A 23,644-nucleotide genomic window follows, 5' to 3' on the forward strand; every position below is an offset into this window, starting at 1 on the left:
CTCTAAGATCTTGCACAACAGTTGCACAACTGTTGTGCAAGAATCATTTTCCATATATATTATATACCCGGGGGAAAGTAATCACTTCTTCAACTTGTAAACTCAGTAAAGCAGCTTCGCTACTTGTCACACACTAGTTCCCCCAAATTCTCTTTTTTTCTTACTCTTTCCAACCCCAGAGCATTAGCCATTTTGTTACACCATTAAAAACAATAAACCTATATGATTTTCAAAACTTTTCCCACTACTAAACCTAATCCTAGCCAGCAATAGAGCCTTTAAATAGCTGCTTCCAGTAAGATCCTGCATCCTCGGATCTGCATTTTCTTACATTTTTTCCAATTCCATTCCTCGACAATCACTAGACTACCCTTCTAATGCACACATCCTAAAATCTGAACCCTCATTTCCCCTCTAGATTGATCGTAGGAAACCCTAATCTTCAAATTAGAGCAAGTTCTAGATGATAGGGCGTCCTAACCAGTTTTGAGTTGAAAGTAATCCCTGTAGATGCAGACAACCACCCTAAATAGCATGCATCGGTAAGTGTATACAGACAAAAAAGAATGTTAATTAGTAGGTGCCCAATGCTAATAAATGTGGACTCATTCTTTGGTATACTGAAGTCAAGCATGGTCAGGGTGGACAGTTATCTGAAACAGCAACAAGCAGCAAATTATCCTGCACATCTGAGGAAGACTTACCATCTGGGCAGTCTTATACGCAGTAGCACTCCCGTCATAATCCTTGAGTTCGTATTTAACTTCTCCAAGCAAACGGAAAACATCAGGATCACTTGGTTTTTCCTATAGAGCACAAAGGATCAGTTGAAAAATTATATTAGAAGCATAACTGATTAGAGTGTCCAGTTTGGGGCAAATAAAATTCATAAAAGTATCCAACACGAAAACATGAGCATACCTTTGTCAAGTCCTCAAGCAGAGTGGAAGCCTGAGAATACTTTCCTAATTGTGCCGAGGTCACTGCAGCTCCCTACAAATCCAATCTATAATATATGAAGAATAGTTGGCACTGGAAATATATTCCTATTTTGATGAAACCTGGAATGTAATTAGATAAACAGAGAGTAAAGAAGGAATATATTCATTCTAGGCCTTTGGCATGGGCTCCGTAGCATTTGAACATGTTCAAGAGGTTGTTTAGTCAGGGGCTTTTTCTGTCATTTCTCTTTTTATGTTTAGCTCACAACCAGTTGGACTCAGGTTTTGGGTGATAGAGGTTCTCTCTTGTTCTACACCGCCATCAAGTAGGAGAAGGGCGACCCCAAACTGAGAAGAGGGAGTGATCGCAGGCCCACCCCCAACGGAAGAGAGGGAGTAGCCGCGTGGGCACCCCTAATTTCTAGATTTTTGGGGTTTGTTTCTAATAATAATTTTTTTTTTAAAAAAAAAAAAAAAAAAAAAAAAAAAAAAAAAAAAAAAAAAAAAAAAAAAAACACTTTTTTTGCTTTTTAGAAAAAATTTTCAATTTACCAAACGAATTTTCTTCTGTGGGGTTAAAACACTTTTCAAATTTTATCCTACTGCAAACACTTCTCAAGGTTTACCTATTCAAAAACTCTTTTTAAAACCTAAAACACAACTAAAAACACTTTACAAAAACTTTACGAAACACACCCTTAATTTTTCATTTATAAGAATTACCTTTTACTCTCTTTCTCACTCCCTCTGGTCAGGATTCACTTAAAAAAGTTCCCAGCATAACTGGGTAAACGGTTTGGTGTAGATAGAAAGCTACCAAATTCCCCTGTTTAGGTTGAGACTCTTAATCTGACCATAGAACATGGGTTTTGACACGGACAGTTTCGTCTATTTGCATGTTTCAACCAGTATGAACTGAAACAAACAGCAGCTAAGACTAAATATTATCCTTCTTTTTCCTCATTGAAATATGAAATGACATGTTTAGATCCAAAGCCTATCACATATATGATGGCACCAAAAATATGTTTGACATAGCATAAACTAAATTAATAGCAAGAACTCAGCCAAACCTCCACAAGTACACTTCTATTAGTAGCATATAGTAACAAACAAACAGAACTGGTATCCTGCATAACAATCAATGACTCACTTCAAGGGCAATTGGATCTTTGGGTGAGTTAATTAGCATTGCCTCGTAATCTCTCAGCCTAACCTGCCACACATCAGGAAGTAAACATCTATGAACATTTTAAATTCTACCAAAATACATTACAAGATTATAATATGATATGACCAGTCAAAAACTAAATTAACTAGAAGAATAAATTACTACAGCAGAAATACACACTAAACTAGCATAACGACAAATCAAGTCCACTCAAGCATTGTCAACAATGCACATAGGCAGGTGAAAAAAGAAATTCAAATAACTTTTCTGTAGCCGACCGTGAGCTTTTCAAGTTGGAGTGAAGAAACCAAAAAAAAAAAAAACTATCTAAAAAAAAATCTACAGAAAGTCGGAGAATACCCAAACAAATCACAAGTAAATTGCATTTCTTGTTAGGTTATGCACATAAATGAAACTAATGTAAAGAGAGAGAAGTATTTCCCTAGTGATAGAACTAGGATAATATGGCTGTGAATCAGTGCTCTATAGCTGAGCATTCATTGAATATATATAGGAGAAGTGCAAGAGTTCAGAATAATCAAAGACTCCTATACAGACTTGATCTATAGGACTCTTTAGCTCTCATCCATTTAGCATACAATTGAACTTAGGAATCTAGCTTAGGACTAGGACTTCGGATGAAGTTGTGCCGCACAAGACTCATAGTTGGAATTGGAGCAACTGTACTGCGGTAGAGAGACGGATCTTCCATTGGATCACCTATGAATGCCGAGAGAGCTGAGGAAGAAGCCATTGGAGAGGTGATCGGTTTTGCTTCATGCATATTAGTCTTCTTCAAAAGGTCCATGATATAGCGACGCTGAGAAAGTAGCAGACCTGAATCTAGCTTGAGTACTTCAACACCAAGAAAATAATGTACATCACCTAAGTCTTTTACAGCAAAATCTGCATTAAGAAGCTGCAAAAGTTCAGTAGGTAATAGCAGCCTGATCTGAGGTTGTGATGATTATATCATCAACATAGATAAGAAGACGCATGATGACTGTCTTGGTGCGATAAAGAAAAAAAGAAGTATCAGCTTTAGAACCCACAAAGCCTAGTTGAAGTAGCTTGTCACCAAGTCTTGAAAACAAGGCTCTTGGGCCCTGTTTGAGGCCGTAGATGGCCTGGAAAACTAGGATGAACAAAACCTGGTGGTTGCACCATATAAACATCTTCACAAAGAAAACCATGGAGAAGCGCGTTCTAGATGTCAATTTGCTTCATGTGCTAGCCAACAAAGTAGGCAAGAGATAGAACCGTCCGAATTGTTGTAGGCTTGACAACTGGGCTATAAGTCTCTCCATAATCCACCTCGGCCTTTTGGTGAAAACCTTTTGCTACAAGGCAAGCTTTGTGTCTTTCTATAGAACCATCAGCTTTTCTTTTGAGCTTAAACACCCACTTGCATCCCACAATATTTTGAGAGGCGTGGGAAGTAACAAGGGACCAGGTTTGATTTTGGAGAAGTGCATTGAACTCGGTTTGCATAACATTGCGCCATTCTGGAATATGGACAGCATTGGAGTAGCATGTTGGTTCAAGAGTTGCTGAAGTAGGTGCTGCCACTAGAGCTTGAGGAACAGGATACGGAATTTACCATCTGTGAGTTGCCGTTGCTCGACAATGTTGTTCAGTCATCTGGTTCTCATAGGATGTACTCGAGCAGGTGGATCTGCATAGGAACTGGAACAAGGCATGCTGGAAATTGCTGGAGAGTGAGTTGAGGGGCCAGTGGACGACCGGGAGTGAACAGGAGGAGAGGTCAATCTAGAAGGAGGATTTGGTGGAATTGTGGTGGAAGGAGGAAACAAAAGTGGAGGAAGGATAGTAGGGTGAGATGATTGGGAAGACTCAGGAATAGTAGAAACAGTGGCAAAGGGGAACCAGTCTTCATGGAAGATGACATCTCTAGTAGGCTTGGTAATTTTTGACACGACCCGCGAACCCAGTACGAACACGACACGAAAAATTCGAGTTTTGGTTTAGCATTATCGGGTTCGGGTCATAATCGGGTCAACCCGGTTATAATCATGTTTCGCAGGTCAACCTGCGAACACGATTATACACGGTTACTTTAAAAAAAAAATAGAAAGAGTGATTCAGGAATGGAGAACTGGAGAAGTGAGAAGCAAAAGAGAAGAGACTAAGAACCCTAGCCACAGACCCACTGACCCGCACGCCAGCACGCCCTTCGGCCTTCATCACTTTCAGCCTCTGTCTCTCTCATTTCTAGGGCTCTACCTTCGGCCCTTCACTCTTCAGTTAAACTTGGCCCCTCCTCGCCATAGACGTCATAGATCTGACGCTTTTGAGGGTCGCTAAGCACGTCATAGGCCTAAGAGATCTGCTTAAACTTGGCCTCTGCCTCCCTCTTGCTCGCCGGGTTCTTGTCCGGATGCCACTTCATCGCCAGCCTCTTGTACGCCTTCTTCAGGTACTTCTCGTCTGCGTTCCGGTTCACCTTCAGTATGTTGTAGTAGTCTGTAGTCCACTCCCATCTCTACTTTTCTCCCTTTGATTCTCTCAAACTCTCGCAAATCTGCGAGACTGCGAGTGTTTAGATTGTTCATAGTTCGGTGGCTTCAGCGGTTCCGTTCAGCCACCAGCCGGTCAGCCTTTCAGTCCTTCATAGTTCGGTAATCGTGTTTATCGGGTCGTGTTCGAGTCACAGGTTCCAACCCAATTAATAATCGGGTCGGGTTCGTGTTGAACCCGTTTGCATAATCGGGTCGGTCAGGTTGACACGAACCCGACCCGTGAACCCGAATTGCCAAGCCTAATCTCTAGAGATGTACATTCGGCCGAATTCAAGATGGAGGCATTTATAGCCTTTGTGATGCTAGCTATACCCGAGAAAGACATTCCTTTGAACAAGGAGAAAATTTATGAGAATTATAAGGACGAAGATTTGGATAACAAGCACACTCGAAGATGTTTAGGAAGGTGTAGTCGGGTGTTGTGTGAAAAAGTTTTTCAAAGGGGTATTGATTTTGTAACAAAATAGTTGGCATGCGATTAATTAGGTAGCATGATGTAAGGCAAGCTTCATCCCAGAATTTTTGGGGAAGATGACTTTCAATGAGCAATGCCAACGTGGTGTCAATGAGATGTCTGTGTTTACGTTCAACACATCCTTGTTGTTGATGTGTGTGAGGGCAAGAGAGGCGATGAATAACATCAATGGATTGAAAGTATTTATGGAGATTACGATACTCGCCACCCCAGTCAGATTAAACACTGACGATTTTATGATTAAGTAAACGTCCAACCAAGACTTGAAAATGAAGAAAAGTTTGCATGACATCAAGCTTTGCTTGAATAGGAAAAACCCATGTATATCGAGCGAAAACATCAATAAAAGACACATAATAATGATTTTCATTGACTGAAATAGTTAGGGATGGTCCCCATACATCAGAATGAATTAATTGTAAAGGTTTACAAACTTTAGAAATAGAAGGATAGAATGGCAATTGATGTCCCCTTGCTTGATCACATGCTGAGCAAAAAGGAGATGCCTTATTGGAAATAACTAGAAGCTTAAACTGAGACAGGACACGTTGAACGGTGCGAAAAGCTGGATGACCTAAGCGCTTGTGCCAGGAGGCCGGAGTGGTGCATTCACCAACAAGAGCTTGATTTACTGACGACGAAGACGAACTAGATGAAGAAGGAAGCAGTTGATAGAGGCTATCTTTAAGGTGCCCGTGATGGAGGAGGATCCCGGTTTGATTCTCCTTGATCAAAAAATAAGAAGAGTGAATTCAAAGAAAACAAAGTTGTCAAGGGCAAATTTTCTAACAGATAGAAGGTTTTTACAGATGGAGGGAACATGAAGAAGTTGGTTTAAAATGAACTTACAATGAGACAAAGGAAGGAGAGCAATACCAGTGTGAGAAATATTCAAACCTGTTCCATTACCTATGCGGATTTGGTCCTAGCCGTGATACTCCTCTTGAACTAAGTTGAGATTCTGGAGTTGGCTAGTGAGATGGTGAGTTGCGCCGGTATCAGGATACCAAAATTCTTCGGCTGGCAGCACAAGAGTGGAGTAATATCCTTGTGGATTGGACTGCTGGTACTGGTGGTTCTTGTCGGTAATAACAACGGATGCCCGTGTGACCTGGTTTGCCACAAATTTGATAGGGAGGCTGAGAAGAGGAGGCTGCATTTGGGGAGAAGTAGGAGTCGTGGCCTCGAGAACGAACTGCGTCCACGATTGTAAGGTCAGCCGCCACGGCCACGGAAGCCTACACCCCAAGGAGTTGAAGTGCGGGCGGTGATGTTTGCAGCAGGTGGATGAACATCAATGGCTGGAATTTGCTGTTCCAGTCGCATCTCATGAGCGAGGAGGTGACCGTAGAGTTCATCAATAGACAAGGGATCGACTCTGGTTGTGACAGACGTCACAAAGGGATCATATTTTGAGCCGAGGCCTTTGAGGAGAAAAGAAACACTCTCAAAATCATTTAGAGGCTGACCGGTGGCTACAAGGGTGTCACTAAACATCTTGATGGTCTGGAAATATTCAGTGATCGAGTTATTGCCCTTTTTTGACAATTGCAAGCTGGAAATAAATTTGCATGACACGAGCATAAGCTTGAGATGCAAGCATGGTGAGGAACGTGTTCCATAGAGAGGCGGCCGACGCACATCCAACAGCATGGATGACATATGGCTCGGAAAGGGTAGAAATAAGGATACTAAGGATCATTTGATACCGTTGGTTCCAGGCAAGAAAGTCTGGGTTGACTGTGGTTGCAAGGGCACCGGCAACTGTGCTGGGGTTAGGAATAGTTTGGGCAGGAGGCAAAGTGGAGCCATCAAGAAAGCCATATGCGTCTTGACCTTTGATATATGCGAGAATCTGGGTTTTCCAGGCATTGAAGTTGCCTTTGGAAAGCTTAATACTAAGGTTATGATTCATATTGGGGACGGTGTACACAACAGTTGGCTGGACTGGTGGTGGGGGAGGCTGTGAGGCATTGGAAGCTGCCAAGTTTGCGGAGGCAGAGGACTCGGGGTCTAAGTGGGCCATGGATCACGACGTTGGTCAATGATATGGCTCTAATACCATGATAGAACTAGGATAATATGGCTGTGAATCAGGCTCTATAGCTGAGCATTCATTGAATATATATAGGAGAAGTACAAGAGTTCAGAACAATCAAAGACTCTTATACTGACTTGAGCTAGGACTCTTTAGCTCTCATCCATTTAGCATACAATTGAACTTAGGACCCTAGCTTAGGACTAGGACTTCGGATAAGAGTGGTCTTCTTATCAACAGCCTTCGGATGAAGTTGTGCCGCACAAGACTCATACTTGGAATTGGAGTCTTGAGTTGGAGTTGCATTAATACCTAGCAACCAACTTGACCCAATAATTTTTATGAAGAGTAAACTTCTCAAACTCAATGACACCAGCTTGTCAAATGACACACTTTTAACTATTGCATCCAGCAGACTTGGGAATAAAGCAACACCCTAAAAGTATAATTAAATAATTAAATAATTAAATAAAAAAATAAAAAATAAAAGAAAATATCAATCACAAATTCCCATAGCTAAACTGCTTAAAAAAACTTCAAAAACTTTGTGGCCATAGTACCCCCCCCCCCCCCCCCCCCCCCTCTCCCTCCCTTAGATGCCATATTAAAACAGAAATGTGTACTAGTATATTTCTGATATAATAAACAAAACGTAGGTTACTACCACCATCTGACTAGTGACTGTCTAGTTTCCTACTGTTAGAAGAGTTGGATAGGGTTAGAAGAATGGGTTGGTGATAGGGATTTGTTATAGGGGCCTTTTGGTCATTGTATTAAACTTTACAACATATATAAATATATATAATAAGAGGTGGGAGAGGGTACATGAGAGTTATCACACCTACTCTTTCTCTATTTTCTTCTCATGCAACGCTCCCAACATGTATTAAAGCCTAAGGTTTGGTGTAAACGGCACAACTAGTACCTATGGTGTCAATTCTACCCTATATTGAAAAATCACTTAGGGTGTGGTTGTGTTGATCAGCGTTTCTATGGTGGTTGGTGAAGTCTATGGTGGCCGGAGATTGTTGCAAAGGTTGATTGTCACTATGGCAGGTTGTGGTTTTGTTCAATAGGTTGCGTTGTAATCATCGGTTGGTTCTGTTGTATTAGCTTATCTCCAGCGAATTTCTAGCAAGATTTGGAGACGAAGACCCCAGTTTGGCTCACTGCTCCCTATTCCTATCAGGGATAAGGCTGTCTGTAGTTCTAGTTGAATTCCAATATAAGGATAGCTCAAGTTTGATTGGGCCGAGCCCAACCCAGATCTGAAAAAAAAAAAAAAAAAAAAAATGGTTTCGGCCGAGTCCAATCTAAACAGAGACTGTGTCAACCCATTCGCTCTGCCCCAAAATCTAGTCTAACTCGACACCTATCCGGATCAAACCAGGTTTTATCATATCAACCCGATGCCCATTCAGGTCAACCCGCATAGGCGATCTGTTTTGGTCGGTTCAGGTCAACCTTTTCATGTTTGTAGTCGGTAATTGAATTGGGCATTCTATTTGCGAAGATTGTTACATGTCAACCATGATGATTTTTCTTGATCAAGTGAAGTGGGAAGCTTCAAGTTGATGTGTAGGTGTAATGCACTAAACGGACCATGGGAGTTGTTTTTCCTCAAAAATAATGTCAATAGGAATGACTGTAACTCCCGAGGCTTCTTATGATCTTGATTAGGGGTTAAAATTCGGGCGGATGGCGTTGTTTATGTCAGGTGCTTGGTCTTTCCCTCAGCTTTTGGAGGGGATGTCTCAGGTCCCCATCCTTTCGTCGAAGGCGAGATCCACCTCCAAGCCGAAAGGCCAGAGGGAATTGAAGAATTTGCTTTGCTCAATCAATTATGAAGGGTCTAGTCGTAGCAAAGGCAAAAGAAAGTAGTTTTCATGTGGGTTTTGTTTCCTTGGGTCTTTTTGTGTTCTGGGTTGTTTTGTGGGTAGTGGGCCTTTTTTTCTGTTTGTTTCCTGTTTTCTTTCTTTTCCTTTCTTGTTTAGGTGTCCTTGTGTATACTTCCAGTGTACTTTAGGAGCGTCTTACGTTTTTTTATAAAATTCTCTTATCAAAAAAAAAAAATCGGGCGGATAATAACAGCTCGCATCCACTATCCACGCCTAACCACTATCTGCTATCCGCATATGCAAACGCGGATGTGGTTTTAGGGTATGCAGATGCAGTTATAACTGCATTCGCATTCCCTTTACATAATATAAATTTAATTAAATTCACTAAAACGACATCATTTTGGATACGATATCATTTTGGATTCAGTAAACTTAAGATCTTTAGATTATGTTAGGTTTTTCACTATCATCTCAAAGTCATACCTTACTATATTTACTTTTTTTCTTTTCTTTAAGTAATCCAAATCTCGATTACTCTATGAAACAATGATCATTTATGGCTGATAATTATCCTGTCTCTCCTGCTAAGCCTATAAATAAAAAAGCTTGTAGCTCTCACAAAGCACTCCAATTCTCTAGTATCTACTGAGAACTTTATATTCTTGAGTATTCTCAAGAATAATTTTAAAAGTTTTGAAGAGCAGGTGAGAAGACTTGAAGGTCTTATAATCCCACACTCTTGGTTATTCTTGGTTATTGGTGAGAAGACTTTAAGGTCTTATAATCCCTGAAGCTACACATGAATATCATTGAAGGAGCAAGAATAAAAGTTTTTGCCAAATAGCCAAGGAGTGGCCATACAACCAAGTAGTTGTTCTTCACATGTTCTTCTATAAATTCGATCTTGGCATAGGATTTTCTTTCTATTTTCTGCAGCATATATCCCGTGTATGCAATAATCCCAACCTACGCATAAAACAAGCTTAAGTAACGCCATCAACAATATCAACCAATATTGATGGTCCGCCCCCTCCCCCTCCCCCTCCCTAACCAAGGATCAATTATAAGCAAGCCAAGCCAAAATCAAACACTCCTTTCAGAGAACAACCTTGCTACTTATGTTTTTCTCCTTAAGAATATACCATGTTTTTTTATAGTAATAAACTAATCCTATTAAAAGTATAACGCGCCCCTAAGTACATCGAAAGCATAAAAGATGAGCACCTAACTAAAACGCAAAACCGAACAAGAAAATCACCAAAAATAAGCGACAAAGGGGACACAAAAGCCACCGTCTAAAGATACAAAGTATTAAAAAAATAAAATAAAATAAATAAAATAAAATAAAGAAGAAGAAGAAGAAGAAAGAAAGAAAAGGCGAGAGAGAGAGAGAGAAGCTAAAATTTCATCCAAGGACCTCTCCAAATCCTCGAAACACCTATTATTTATTTCATTCCAAACACACCAAAAAAGGCATGTCAGCACCATCTTTCAAACCACAACACAGCCTTCCAGACGTCCACCAACAGGCAAACAAGTGAATGACTCTCCTAAACATAACCAAAGACATACTAAAGCGAATAAACAGAGCACTTCATAGAGCATAAAACACATCGCAATGAAGAAGAAGGTGATCCACTGATTCCCCATTTCGCTTGCACATGCAGCATCTATCCACCAAAATAACATGCCTCTTCCTCAGATTATCCAAAGTAAGGATCTTGCCTAATACCGCCGACCACGCAAAAAAAGCTGCCCTCAAAGGAACCTGAGTCCGCCACACACTCTTCCAAGGAAAGCGACTCCCAACAGAGCAAGCCAGAGAGCTAAAGAAAAACCCGAACTTGAACAATCCTTTTTTGTAGGAAACCCACCACAGCCTATCTTCACTACCCCTTCTTACATTGACCGAGTGCAACACTTGAAAAATGAAGCAAAGACATTCACTTCTCAGTCATGGGCCTCTCTAGAAAAGCTCATGCTCCATTGATTGGAACCACCCAAGAGCTAAAAAATAATTTGCAACAGAGGCGTCCTTCACACGAGCAATACCAAACAAAACAAGAAAAGCTTCATTAAGAACTATATCCCCACACCACAGATCATGCCAAAATTTGGTCCTAACCCCACCCCCCACCTCAAATCTAGAAAAGCCTAAGAATGTCTCCCACCCTTTCCTGATGTTCTTCCACAACCCCACCCCAAAGGCACCTGTGGGCTCAAAGGAGCACCAACCTCCCCATAAACTGCCAAACTTGGAGTCCACCGCAATTCTCCACCAAGCTTCTCTCTCAATCCCATAATGCCACAGCCATTTACCTAGCAGAGCCCAGTTGAACATCACCCAGCTCTCCCTCTGAAATTGGGGTACAAACCTTGGACCAACTCACCAAGTGATATTTGAACTCATCACAAACCTCCCCCATAAAAAATCTCATGGTAGCTTCTCAATGCAAGCATCTATACTTGCCGAGAGAGGAAATAGAGACAAAAAATACGTGAGTAAGTAGGCGAGGGAAAGGATGACTCTACCTCCCTTGGAAAGGTATAACATTTTCTAGCTGGCCAACAGACGTTCAATCTTCTCGATAACACCATCCATATATGAATAGACTTATAGGAAGCCCCCAACGAAAGACCTAGATACTTCACCGGCAAAGTGGCAACCTCACACCCTAAGATTCCAACTAAACTTTCCACTTGATCTACATCCCCCACAGGAATTAAATATGACTTAGCCAAATTAACCTTCAAGCCCGAAGCAGCTTCAAACCGAAGAAAGAGACTTCAAAAATAGCACAACTATGAAGGACGAGCATTGCAAAAAATCAAAGTATCATCGGCAAGCAACAAATGAGAGAGAGTATCATTGCCGACTTTGAAAGCTTCTAGCAGACCCTCACTGACCACAGTAGAAATTATTCGGTTCAAAGCCTCCATCACAAAAACAAAAAACAAGGGTGAAAGAGGATCCCCTTGTCTCAATCTACGAAAACTACTGAAAAATCCATTAGGAGAGCCATTAACCAACACTGAGAAGCGCACAGAGGAGATAACAATGACCTATCCACGAGCACCATTTACCCCCAAAGCCACACCTCCTCAGCTTGTACAAAAGAAACTCCCAATTAAATGATCATAAGCTTTTCCAAATCCATTTTACAAATGACGCCAGGCTCCTCAAATCTTAATCTACTATCAAGACATTCATTCACAATAAGGATCGGATCGAGAATTTGCCTCCCCTTGACAAAGGCGCTTTGAGATTTGGAAATGCCCTTCTCCATAACCATTGCTAAGACAGTACCAATGATTTTGTATATTCCTCCCACAAGACTAATAGGCCAAAAATCTTTAAGAGCAATTGCACCTGGAAATTTCGGAATAAGTGAAATGAATGAAGCATTAATGCCATGTAAACATTAGAAGTACTACTTTATATCCCGTTTCTTTATTAAGATTCAAAAAATCAAAATCTTTTTTTTTTTTTTTATAAATAAGAAAAGTTTTACTAGAAAAAGCATAAGGCGCCCCTAAGTACACAGGGAGTATACACAGGAACAACCAAAGCCAACCCACTGAAAGCACCCAACAAAACCCTAAAGCCCAAAAAGATTACCCGAGAACAGCCCACAAAAGAACCCAACAAAACCCACAAGGAGGTAAGCCCTAAAACCCGAAAACCTCTAAACCCACAAGGGCACAAAACCCTACTACATGAGAGCCTTGCCTTTCCCGTGCTTAGAGGGAGCACTTGCAACGTCGTAATTAATGGAACTTTTCAAATTCAAAAGCTCCCTCTTTCCTTTGGTCTTTTGGCATGCTATCATCTTGTCCCAATGAAAAAATCAGAATCTCCAGACCTCAGTAGTTAGATTGTTGAAGAGGTCAGGTGTGTAGTCGCTCAATTCTGGATGCGTGGAGGATAGCCATGCTGTGCTTAATGTTGAGCATATGGAGAGAACGGAATGCATGATGTTTTGAAGATCGTGAGAAGAAGGAAGAGCTCAAGATCATCTTGGTCAAATCGCTTTTTAATTGGACAAGGGTGTATATTTTTCTTTCTTCTAATTTTTTAGAATTTTAGAATTATTGTTCTTCTTTTAGAATTTCAGGGGGACTCTCCTTGTATACATCCTGTGTACTAGAGTTGTGCTCCTCTGCACATATCAATGAATTAAATTCTTTATCAAAATTGAAGGAGGCTGGCCCTTGGTAAACCATAAATAAATAATTCTTTCAATATAGCCTAACCACCACTGTTCAGGGCTTACTATCACCAGAAAAAGGAAATATTAGTCTTATTTGTTCTCTTCCTCTTCATGAACAAAGTTAAACAGCTACTCCTTTCTTTGTGACAAAAGAAGTCTTAAAATTGGCTTCATAATAGCAAATCCAATAAGAAATGAAAATAAAAGTATCTGGGCCACCTAGTAGAGGAACCCTGTCAACGGGGCCACATTAGGTAGCCATGCCAACCATCAAAATTTCATAAAACTTGGGTTCAATTCAGAAATTAAAACTATTGATCCCAAAAAGGAAACAATTCTAAAAATAATTGTCTTTATACATGGGGTAACTATCTCCCACAATAAAACCCAACTCTGGCTCAGTATCTTTAAGTGCCTGTGAGGAACAATCAATCCTAAAGGCAAGGCTATTGTTAAAAAAAGGTGTACACTAAGAAAAATTATTAACCACTTCCAAGAATATTACCTCGAGTGTAGCTTTCTCTTCTTCAGACAGTTTATTTTTTACCACCACGCCATCCTCAGTGGGACTAACACTGGAAAATTGAAGGTTATCTCAAAATTAACCCATACCTCAAAAAATGCAACCATTGAAATATTATAATAAGATAAAAAAAAATAAAAAAAAAATAAAAAAAAAAAAAAAGGAAAAGTAAACCACCAATTTCAGCCCCTAGCATAAAATGTTTTCTTAGAAAGCTTTTCTTTTGGAGGAGGAAGGCCATAAGGGAAGCGGAGGGGGGGGGGGGGCGGATTACACTTTGCCCACCTATGATATGAGGTGAGTTTGATTTGCACTCTTGTGGTTTAAAAGTTGCACTTCACCCATATAAGATCTATTTCGTACCATCCATAGACTTTACCATCAAAACATACATGTGCAGACCACACCCTTTGGGAAAAAGTGGCACTTTACTTGTGGTTTAGAAAATTAACACTTTACCTATCAGTAATTTAACACCCAAGGATAAACAAATGCTAAGGAAAATACAAAATTAAGATTTAATAAAATATTAGCAATTTAAATAAATGGTAAATGTATCATAAATCCCTGAGTCAACACAAATTTGAAATCAGTCCCTCAATTTTTAAAAATTAATTTTTACTCCTTAATTTTTTCGCGAATTTGAAAGGGGTCTGTCCGTGAGTTTTCCATCCAAATTTTTGACATCTGTTAGTGCCACATCACCATAAAATAATACCTTTTTAGTGTTTTCTAAATTAAAATCTAAAAAATAAATTTTAAAAATAAAATCTAAAACATAAGAAAGACAAATTTCTCTGTGTGTGTGTGTGTGTGTGTGTACTTTTTTAGTGTTTTCTAAATTAAAATCTAAAAAATAAATTTTAAAAATAAAATCTAAAACATAAGAAAAACAAATTTCTCTCTCTCTCTGTAGGCTAGTTGTAGCGTCCCAACAATGGCGAACTATGGCAGTGCAATCTCTCTCTCCCAGGGTCAAAACCTATCCCACACCTCCGAAGACGAAGACTCTGAGCATAGCCCCCATAGGCAATAGCATGCCCAATCCCTCTGCCTCAACACCTAGCCCAGCTAGCGCATCACCACCGTCCAAGCCCAAGAAAACCACTGCCATCAGCGTGTTTGTTTTATCATCTCTCTCTCTCTCTCTCAATCATCATAATCCACATAACCGGCATCTCCATTAATTTCTCTCTCTACATTTTTCTCCTTCCACACAGCCCATTTCTCTCTCTTTTCTCTGAGTCATTTTTGCATGTCTGGGCAAGCCAGTGCAGTGCAGTGCAATGCAATTGATGATGATGATGATTATGCTCGTCTGCTTATCTTCTCTTTCTTCTTTACTGCTTGCTTCTCCTTGAATCTTATTTTATTTTAGCTTTTGGTTTCAAATTAGAGTTATAAACAAAGGAATAAAGATCAAATCTAAAGGCCAACACTAACTCATAGAAATTCTTCTAGCTTTCATCTTTACAGTTGTCTACTTTCCTCTTTATTTCCATTCTTGACATCCCCCAACCCTCACCTTTCACGACAACTTCTTGCTACTGATAGTGTTTCATCTAATCAAAATAGATTAAAATTATCTTCTGTGTGACTTATCATTTTAGTTGTCTTGTAGTCATACATTGTTAGCTTAGTCTCATGTATATCTTTTATTGCTTTTGTTCTGATCTCTGTAATTACCTTAACTTTGTAACTTCTATATATTCAATGGAATAGCCACGGTCAAATTGATCTTTAAGAAAACTACATTCAGTGTTATATTTTACACAATTAACCAATGAGTGATATAACCGTAGCATCAGAACACGAAGGAAACGTGTAGCGAGTGGCCTCTGTTTTGGTTGGATAAAACAGGGGTGAACAGAGGAATATTAATGGGTAGGGAAGATGAGCAACGTGGTACACTTTCATCCAAATTCAACACAAAAAACTTCTGCGAAATTTTCCCAACTGTCATTCCTTCATGTACTGTTTTATGAACACTATATAGATATCAAGATCACTATCTTATATGCGTTATAAAGTTGGTGGTTGTGGGCAAAAACAAGATACCATTGTAAAGAATTTATTTGAAGACTAGCTTATCATTCACTTATCAAAAACATTGAATGAAACAATCTATAAGCCTATCTCCATTGTCAGGATAAATGGTAAACGAAGTTCACATTCCGATTTCAGGTCACATAGAACAATGAAAGAGCAAGTAGCCACAAACAACTTATAAGCCTTTTAATAGTAGTAAGCAAGATTTTCATAAGCCAGAAGTAATGAGTATACGAAAAGAATCATGTATATAGCTAGAAAAAGAAAAACATATGCTGTGTTGGTGGGTGCCGAGCCTGCCGGCGTTGATGCTTTGGATCTAGAGCGAGTTTTGTGTTAAATTTGTTTTAAAATTTGTTTTTTAGATTTTAATTCAGGAAAAATTGCACCATTGGTCCCTGTGATTGGCTTAAATTACAAATCACTTCTTGTCGTATCAAAATTAATTCAAAGATCCCTGTAGTTGGCCTAATTTACAAATCACTCCCTGAAGTCAAATTCCGTTAAAAATTTTGACATATTCTGTTAGGCGCCATGTCAGCACCAATAAGATGACAACACGTATCACTCTTAATAAAAATAAATAAAAAGAATATAAATCTATTAAAAATATAAATAAAAAAAATAAAAAATAAAAAATAAAAATAAAAAAATTGGAAAAAGGAAAAGGGTGGCTGCCCAAGGGTCGTGGGTGGTGATTATAACTATTAATTGACAATAATATTTAACAACAAGATCTCCTATGGTTGGTTATGAGGAATCGCCTTTCTACAAGGGACAGACTATTGACATGGGGATACCAAGGTGATGCTCAGTGTGTCTTTTGCAGAAATGGTTTGGAAAGCCGAGACCATCTTTTTTTAAGTGTAACTTTAGCTCCCGGATACAGATAGCTTGTTTACAAAGATGCAATGTGATGGCTCCCCCTCTTGTTTGGCAAGTTTTGATAAACAAGGGTTGCAGAAACTTGAAATCGAAAACCATGATGGATGTTCTTTGTAGATTGGTGTTGATCTCCACAGTTTAAGGGATTTGGAGAGCTAGGAATGAAATAAAGCATCATGGCCAGCCAAAAACAGAGGAGCAGACTTTAAAGTTGATTTTCTGGGAAGTTTGATCCAAGATATCAGGAAAAGGGAGTTTCAAGAAAACTGGTTACCTGAAGTTGGATCCTTTGCTTATCAAAAAAGAAAGCTAGGGAAAACCTTAGCCTTTGTCAAAACTGGAACCTCAATGTAAGCATGCTGGTTTGATACCAGTTTTGTCTCTTTTCTAAGTTTTGTTTTGGCTGAGTCTTTGTAACAGGGCCTTTGTTGCTCTGGTTTGCATTGTGTTTCAGTTGTTTTTGTGTGAATTAGTTGTAATTTAGGTTTTTGAAGGTGAAACAATTCCAAAAATCTAATAACTTCGTAAGATTCTATTCAATAATATGGATAGAGATCTAAAAGAACTTCAGAAATAATTAGGTTTAAACATACAATCAGTAACTTTGAAAGTTCTTTTAAATAGTTCTACTTGAGCTCATGGGTCCCCTCTGAAATGCAATATTCCCACTTTTTTAGTGGTGGATAATCTGATCTATGCATTGGAAGAACTTATACTTACCGTATGCCATAGGAATTATTTGACATGTTTGGAGTATGGCTACGTACGATCAATTGGCTTTAAGAAAAACTTTTGTCCAGTTGGCCATTTATGCCCAAGCTAGCCAAACTAAATTGTTATTTCTTTAAAGAAAAAGATTAGTTGATCAAATGAAACCAAGTAGTCTCAATGAGACAAAATCACAACCAAAACAAAGATTGACTGATCTTTACAATTCGCACACAAAGGAAAAACCTTTTATGTATTGAACCATACCTTCCTGACGGAAGAAAGTCTCCAAGAGCAAAAACCAAACCAAAGACCAAGACAGCCACACCTACTCCAATCTGTTCTATGTCAAAAATGAATTAGTTTTTACTGTACCATTGAAGCTGATAACAATCACATATTACAGGTTAGAAAAGCAAAAACAGCTGAAAATTTTTTACCTTGGTACCAAGTCCAATTGTTTTCTTCTCCGACTCAACCGGTGCATCATAGTCAATTGCCCTAAATTCTTTTACTTCATCTGCCTTTTCTGCTCAAGCGCTGACCTGAGTAGCGTAGTCAAGAAAAATAATTCAAAATTTGATGCATAAAGCAGAAGTCATCCAACTAACTCTGACCACATTGATGCAGCATGAAAAACATAATAAAATTACTTTTTTGAAAGCAAAATCTAGATTACATAGCACAAGGATTGGATTAAAATTATTAACCAAAATTTTGCACTCGTTTTTGCCATGATCTATGGTTGTGAAATATAATTTAAGGTAGACAGAGAAAAAACAATGATGGATTATTTACACAATAATAACATTTTTTATTGAAGCCCCAGTTCTCAGGAGCATTACATGATTAGGTGACTCAGAACGGAATGCGTATAAGGATCAGATCTTATGCTAATCAGACACAAACCCTTGAATTTATAAGAGCTCCTGGAATCCACAAGGGAAATAAAATAGGAAAAAGTCTCATAGAACTAACTTTTATTGATGGAAGACTTTTACTGAAGACCAACTTAAAGGTTTTAAAAAACTTAATTTCCTCAGAAAAATTTTCTCTAAAAGATTCCTGTTAGAGTATCCCTAACAAGCTCTCTATTTCAAAGTTTTCACTAAATTTTGATGAATATAATTTCTCTATTTTGTCTCTTGTCAGAATTTCACCTCCAATTTGACTTACAAATTCCATGAGCCATTCAATTTTTTATCATATTTTAGAATTCCTCTCCCCTTTCACTTCACTTTTCTTCACGAGTGGTTGCTTAAAACCAATAAAAAAATTAATATTTAATTAAAATAGAAAAATATTTGAAGAGTTGGTGTAGGAAATTTGTTAAAAGTAGTAGTTACAATAACAAAAGTATATTTTTTTAACTAAAATTTGGTTAGAGTTTGAAGAGCTTGTTGGGAATGCTCTTAATAAGCTAACCAATAATCAAACTAATTTGACAAGAAAAATCCTACGAAATCTCAAAAACAAGGAGATTGATATTAAAAATAATAATAATTATTATAATTATTATTATTATTATTATTATTATATAAGTAAAGTGATGTTATATAAGACGTTAATTGGTCCTATTAATTTTATTTTTTTTATGACGTGGCCAACCACAACATCAGTGGGACCGGGGTAAACCCCAGATACCTGCCCCCTCCTGGCAAGAGGGGTCGTCCTATTAGTTTATTAAGTTATTAATTTTTAAGTTTTATTTAATTTTAAGAGTCAATAGTTTTTGGTAATTCAATAAGTAGGTGATTGCCCTAGATTATGTTAGGTAAATCAATAAATGAGTGTTGCCATAAATTATTTTAGATAAGTCAATAAATGGGTGTTGTCCTAGGGTTTAGTAATTTTTTTTTATAGGTAATCAGGAGCACTTTATAAAAGAGCGTGAGGCGGCCCTAAATACACCAGAAGTATACATAAGGACACCAAGTTTAAGAACAAAAGCAAGAAAAACCTTAAATCCACAAAGCAACCCGAAACAAACACGGAACCCAACAACCCAAAAACCCACAAGAAACACTACACCCTCTTGCCTTCACCACGGCTGGATCCCTCTTAATAGAACTCTCCAAGTTCTTCAGTTCCCTCCTTCCTTTCAGCTTAGAAGCACGAATCGTCGTCGAAGGTGGGGGAGGGGGATCACGAGACAAACAGACAAACATGCCAAAACCTTGGAAAAAGACCAAGCTCAAGACAAAAACAGAGAGAGAGAGAGAGAGAGAGAGAGAGCAACAGCTTCATCAACACCGCTCTTCTGAACTAGAGAAGAGTCTTCAATAAGAGACATCGAGGCCAGGGCCAAAACATTCAATGGCGAGAATACTGGCAACCCAATGTCTGTTTGATGCGCCAAAGTCGTATCCTCGAACCCCTTACACGAGACCCAATCCAAGGGCATGGCAGGGGGAAAATCTCCCAAGGGATACGAATAATCTTCTCCCTCCTCATCACAAAAATTGTCTTCCTCCCCATCCCACACAACCAGCTCCGAAGACGTACCCAACTCCCTATCTTTCTTGACATCCAAAGTCGACGACGATGCAACCAGCACTACGGAACTCAACACCAAAAACCCTCACCGGAGAAGACTTTCGAACATCAACCTTCACGGTGGCTATAAACTTGCCATCAGGCTCCGACACCACGACGATAAAAAGCAATACTGGTGAAGCACTGAACACCGACAGCGACTCAGCGATCAGCCCATCCCCATTTTCGTGAACCGATTATCCTTAGTTCTATGGTTATAATACTTCACAGGCATACACGAAGAGGGCGACATGCATGAAACCCCCTGTCAAAGGCTGAGCCATAGAAACCGCTAACACAATAGAGCCCAGGACAAGATCCGCCGGAGAGATGAAAGGAACCAAAGCCGCCAGTGAGAATGATAATGAGGGTTTAGTAGTTAGTCTATTTAAGTATCTTTTGTACTCCAATGAAAGAGGACTTTGATGGAGTAAAATTATGAAAAACCGATTCTCTCTCCTCTTCCATTGGCTTCTCACTTTCTAGCTTATTTCTCTCCTCTCTTAGCATTTTCTCCTCACTTTGCCTTAATTTCATAATGTATCGTTGTGATTATTGTTTGTCCTGCAACATAAAGCAAATTAAATAAAAGTGTAAGGGGCGCAACCCAATTACACATGACGTATTTAAGAGAAAAACACTCATAAAGATCAAGAACAAGGAAACAGAGCACAAAATCTACAAAGCTAGAGATATTGAGAAGGGCGTTCACAAAGATCCACTCAAAGAGGGATTTAAAGAAACAAAGATGACGCTATGAACTTGGCTTCTAACAATCCTTGAAGCTTCATGCATTCCTTTCTCTCCAAATGCACAACATTAAACAAGAAGGGGATAAAATTCCACACAATATTAAAATCATTCCAACAAAACCTTCATTTCCAACACACCACACATATTTACAATCATAAAATTCAATTGCAAGAAATGAAAGCCTCTTAAAATTGTAGGAGTGAATTGGGATCTTTTTGCCTGTGACAGATTGAAACTATGAATTGCACGTCTAGACCAGATTTCTGCATGCATTGAATGCCAGAAACAAAAACCTCGACAGTTGCCATACAATGTGGCCAGACCTATGAAGTGCCTGCTAAACATAGCACAGCTCTATCCTTTTGGCCATAGCACATTTGAACAAGCTCAATTGTCACGACTCACAACCCCACAATATGATGAGTATGGTCTCCAGACTCCATACAATTGCCATACAATGTGGCCAGACCTATGAAGAGCCTGCTAAACATAGCACAGCTCTATCCTTTTGGCCATAGCACATTTGAACAAGCTCAATTGTCACGACTCACAACCCCACAATATGATGAGTATGGTCTCTAGACTCCACTTCAAGTTTGCCTGTCGCACATTGTATCACATAATTAAGCCAACTTTGATTTTTGTTTTGTTCAAATCACACCATACACATCTCTTGTCCATCAAAGAGACTGTTGAAGGATCGGTGAAGAGATGCACTTGAAGAAGATTGTCGAGCTTAGAGGCAAGTGGGATTGCTTGTCGTACAGAGTCTAGGATTTACAAAGCGGTTGTAAGTTTTCTTGTGTCTGTATTCTGGATCTTCATTGTTAGCAATTTCCTGGGTTTTGCTACCCCAAACTGGTTTTTCTCTTTAATTTGTTCAAAGGGTTTTCCACTTCATTAACAAATCTTGGTGTTGTGGATGTGTAAATGTTTTAATGGTTGTGTTGTTTTATTATTGAGCATTGCAATTTATTTTTCATATATATTTTGCATGTGCGTTTGTTGTTGGGGGTTGAACCGCTCCTTGGCTTAACATTCTTCATTGTGAAGTTGCTTGTCCAATTTGGAATGTCTTCTTCAAACGATTCGGGTTATCCTGGGTTATGCCTAGACGAGTAAGTGATTTGTTGGCTTGTTGGAGAACTGCCAGCAGCACTTAGAGTGTTGTTGTTTGGAAGATGGTGTCTTTGAGCCTTTTGTGGTGTCTATGGAGTAAAAAGAATGATAGATGTTTTAAGGACCACGAGAGGACTTTGGAGGAGTTGAAATATTTATTTTTCAACATTTTGTATCTTTGGACAGCTGCTTATATATGACGTCCCACATTGCCTCGGCATGGAAATGGGAATGTGCTTATATGTATATTCATTACACGTGTTTTAAAGCAGTGATGGCCATGAACCTATCAAAACTCTGCAATTAAACGTGCTTATGCAAGAATAGTATCAGGATGGGTTACTTCTTAGGAAGTCTGATTCGGAAGAGCCAAAAGCGGACAATATTGTGTCTCATTGGGGGTGGGTTGTTAGAAATGATATCAAAGCCATTTTCAAGCCTGAGATTGACAGCGTACACAAGCCCATAATGGTCGCTAGCAGGCACTCGCTAGGACACCAAGAATGGGGTGATCCCATAAGGGTCGCTAGCGAGAATGCTAGGTCCCAAGAAGGGGTGATTGTGATGCCCCACATCGCCTGAGCATAGGAATAAGGATGTGCTTATATGTATATTCGCACCCTTTTTTACACAACACGTTTTAAAGCTGTGATGGGCATGAACATATCAGAACTCCGCAGTTAAACGTGCTTATACGAGAATAGTACCAGGATGGGTGACCTCTTGGAAAGTCAAGTTCATGAGAACTAAAAACAAATATTGTGTCATTGGGGGTGGGTTGTTAGATTATGTTTCTCCTTTAGTGATTAGTTATCATGATTTTCTTGTTCTTTTTGTCCTTTCTACTTGTGGCTTCTCCTGTATACTTCTTCTGTACACGGAAGCACCTTTCGCTTTTAATGATATCTCAATTAATTATAAAATAAAATTGAAGTCATTGAAAACCTTAATGGTATCCACTTTTAAAACATCTGAGCAAGCTTGGAAGAACGCCATAGAGAAACCGTCAGGGCCCGGTGCCTTGTCACCATTCATAGCTTTCACTACCTTCCTCACCTCCTCCTCAAAATCTCTCTCCAACCAACCAACCTCAGTCTCCAAAATGGAATCAAAGGAAAGACCATCCACCAACAGCTACCAACTACCCTACTCGGTATATAAATTTTGATAAAACTGGACAATGTGCTCACTAATCTTTGTCTGGTTAGTAGAAGTCTACGGCCAATCAACAAGGAGTCAATGGAGTTCTTCCTTCTGTTGGAGTTAGCTATAGTGTGAAAGAATCTAGTACACTTATCACCCTCCCTTAACCACAACACCCTAAATTTCTGCCTCCAACTCACCTCCTCCATGAGTGTAGATCTCTCTAACTCACTAACAACTTATGCCTTCTTCATTTTCTCCTCAACGCCAAAGGCCCTTTCTTCTTCAATGACATCAAAAACACGAACTCTTCTAAAAGGATCTTCTTCTTCCTTTCTACATTGCCAAACAACTCCTCGTTCCATTTCTTCAAATCAATTTTTAAAGCCTTGAGCTTGCTAGCTAAAACGAAGCTCAAAGTGACTTGAAAATGATAAAGCATCCGACCACTGTTTCACCATGTCTACAAAACCTTCAAGCTTTCGCCACATGTTTTCAAATTTGAAAAGACCTACTTCCCTTTAGAACATCACCACAATCAAGGAGGATTCGAAAATGATCCGAACAAAGTCGAGGGGGCCTCTTTTAGGACACACCAAGAGACAAGGCTTCCTATGCCGAAGAGACAATGAATCTATCAATCCTAAACCAAACAGCAGGGTCCCGATTAATCAACCAAGTAAAATAACCGCCAACAAGAGGTAGATCCATC

At 39.2% G+C, this 23,644-nt stretch overlaps 1 protein-coding gene across 1 annotated transcript in view; it reads right to left on the reverse strand.

The window, feature by feature from the left end:
• Nucleotides 1–23,644, reverse strand: part of LOC133863673 (uncharacterized) — a 44,985-nt gene that overhangs the window by 16,185 nt on the left and 5,156 nt on the right. The window contains exons 4-10 of the mRNA XM_062299714.1: nt 20,397–20,410; nt 17,823–17,914; nt 17,650–17,720; nt 13,723–13,792; nt 2,095–2,157; nt 922–993; nt 705–806 (exon numbers count right to left, since the gene is read on the reverse strand). Coding sequence (XP_062155698.1) covers nt 705–806; nt 922–993; nt 2,095–2,157; nt 13,723–13,792; nt 17,650–17,720; nt 17,823–17,914; nt 20,397–20,410 — 484 coding nt within the window. The remainder of the gene's footprint in view (nt 1–704; nt 807–921; nt 994–2,094; nt 2,158–13,722; nt 13,793–17,649; nt 17,721–17,822; nt 17,915–20,396; nt 20,411–23,644) is intronic.

The sequence above is a fragment of the Alnus glutinosa genome, chromosome 3, assembly GCF_958979055.1.
Source record: "Alnus glutinosa chromosome 3, dhAlnGlut1.1, whole genome shotgun sequence".
NCBI classification, from domain to species: domain Eukaryota; kingdom Viridiplantae; phylum Streptophyta; class Magnoliopsida; order Fagales; family Betulaceae; genus Alnus; species Alnus glutinosa.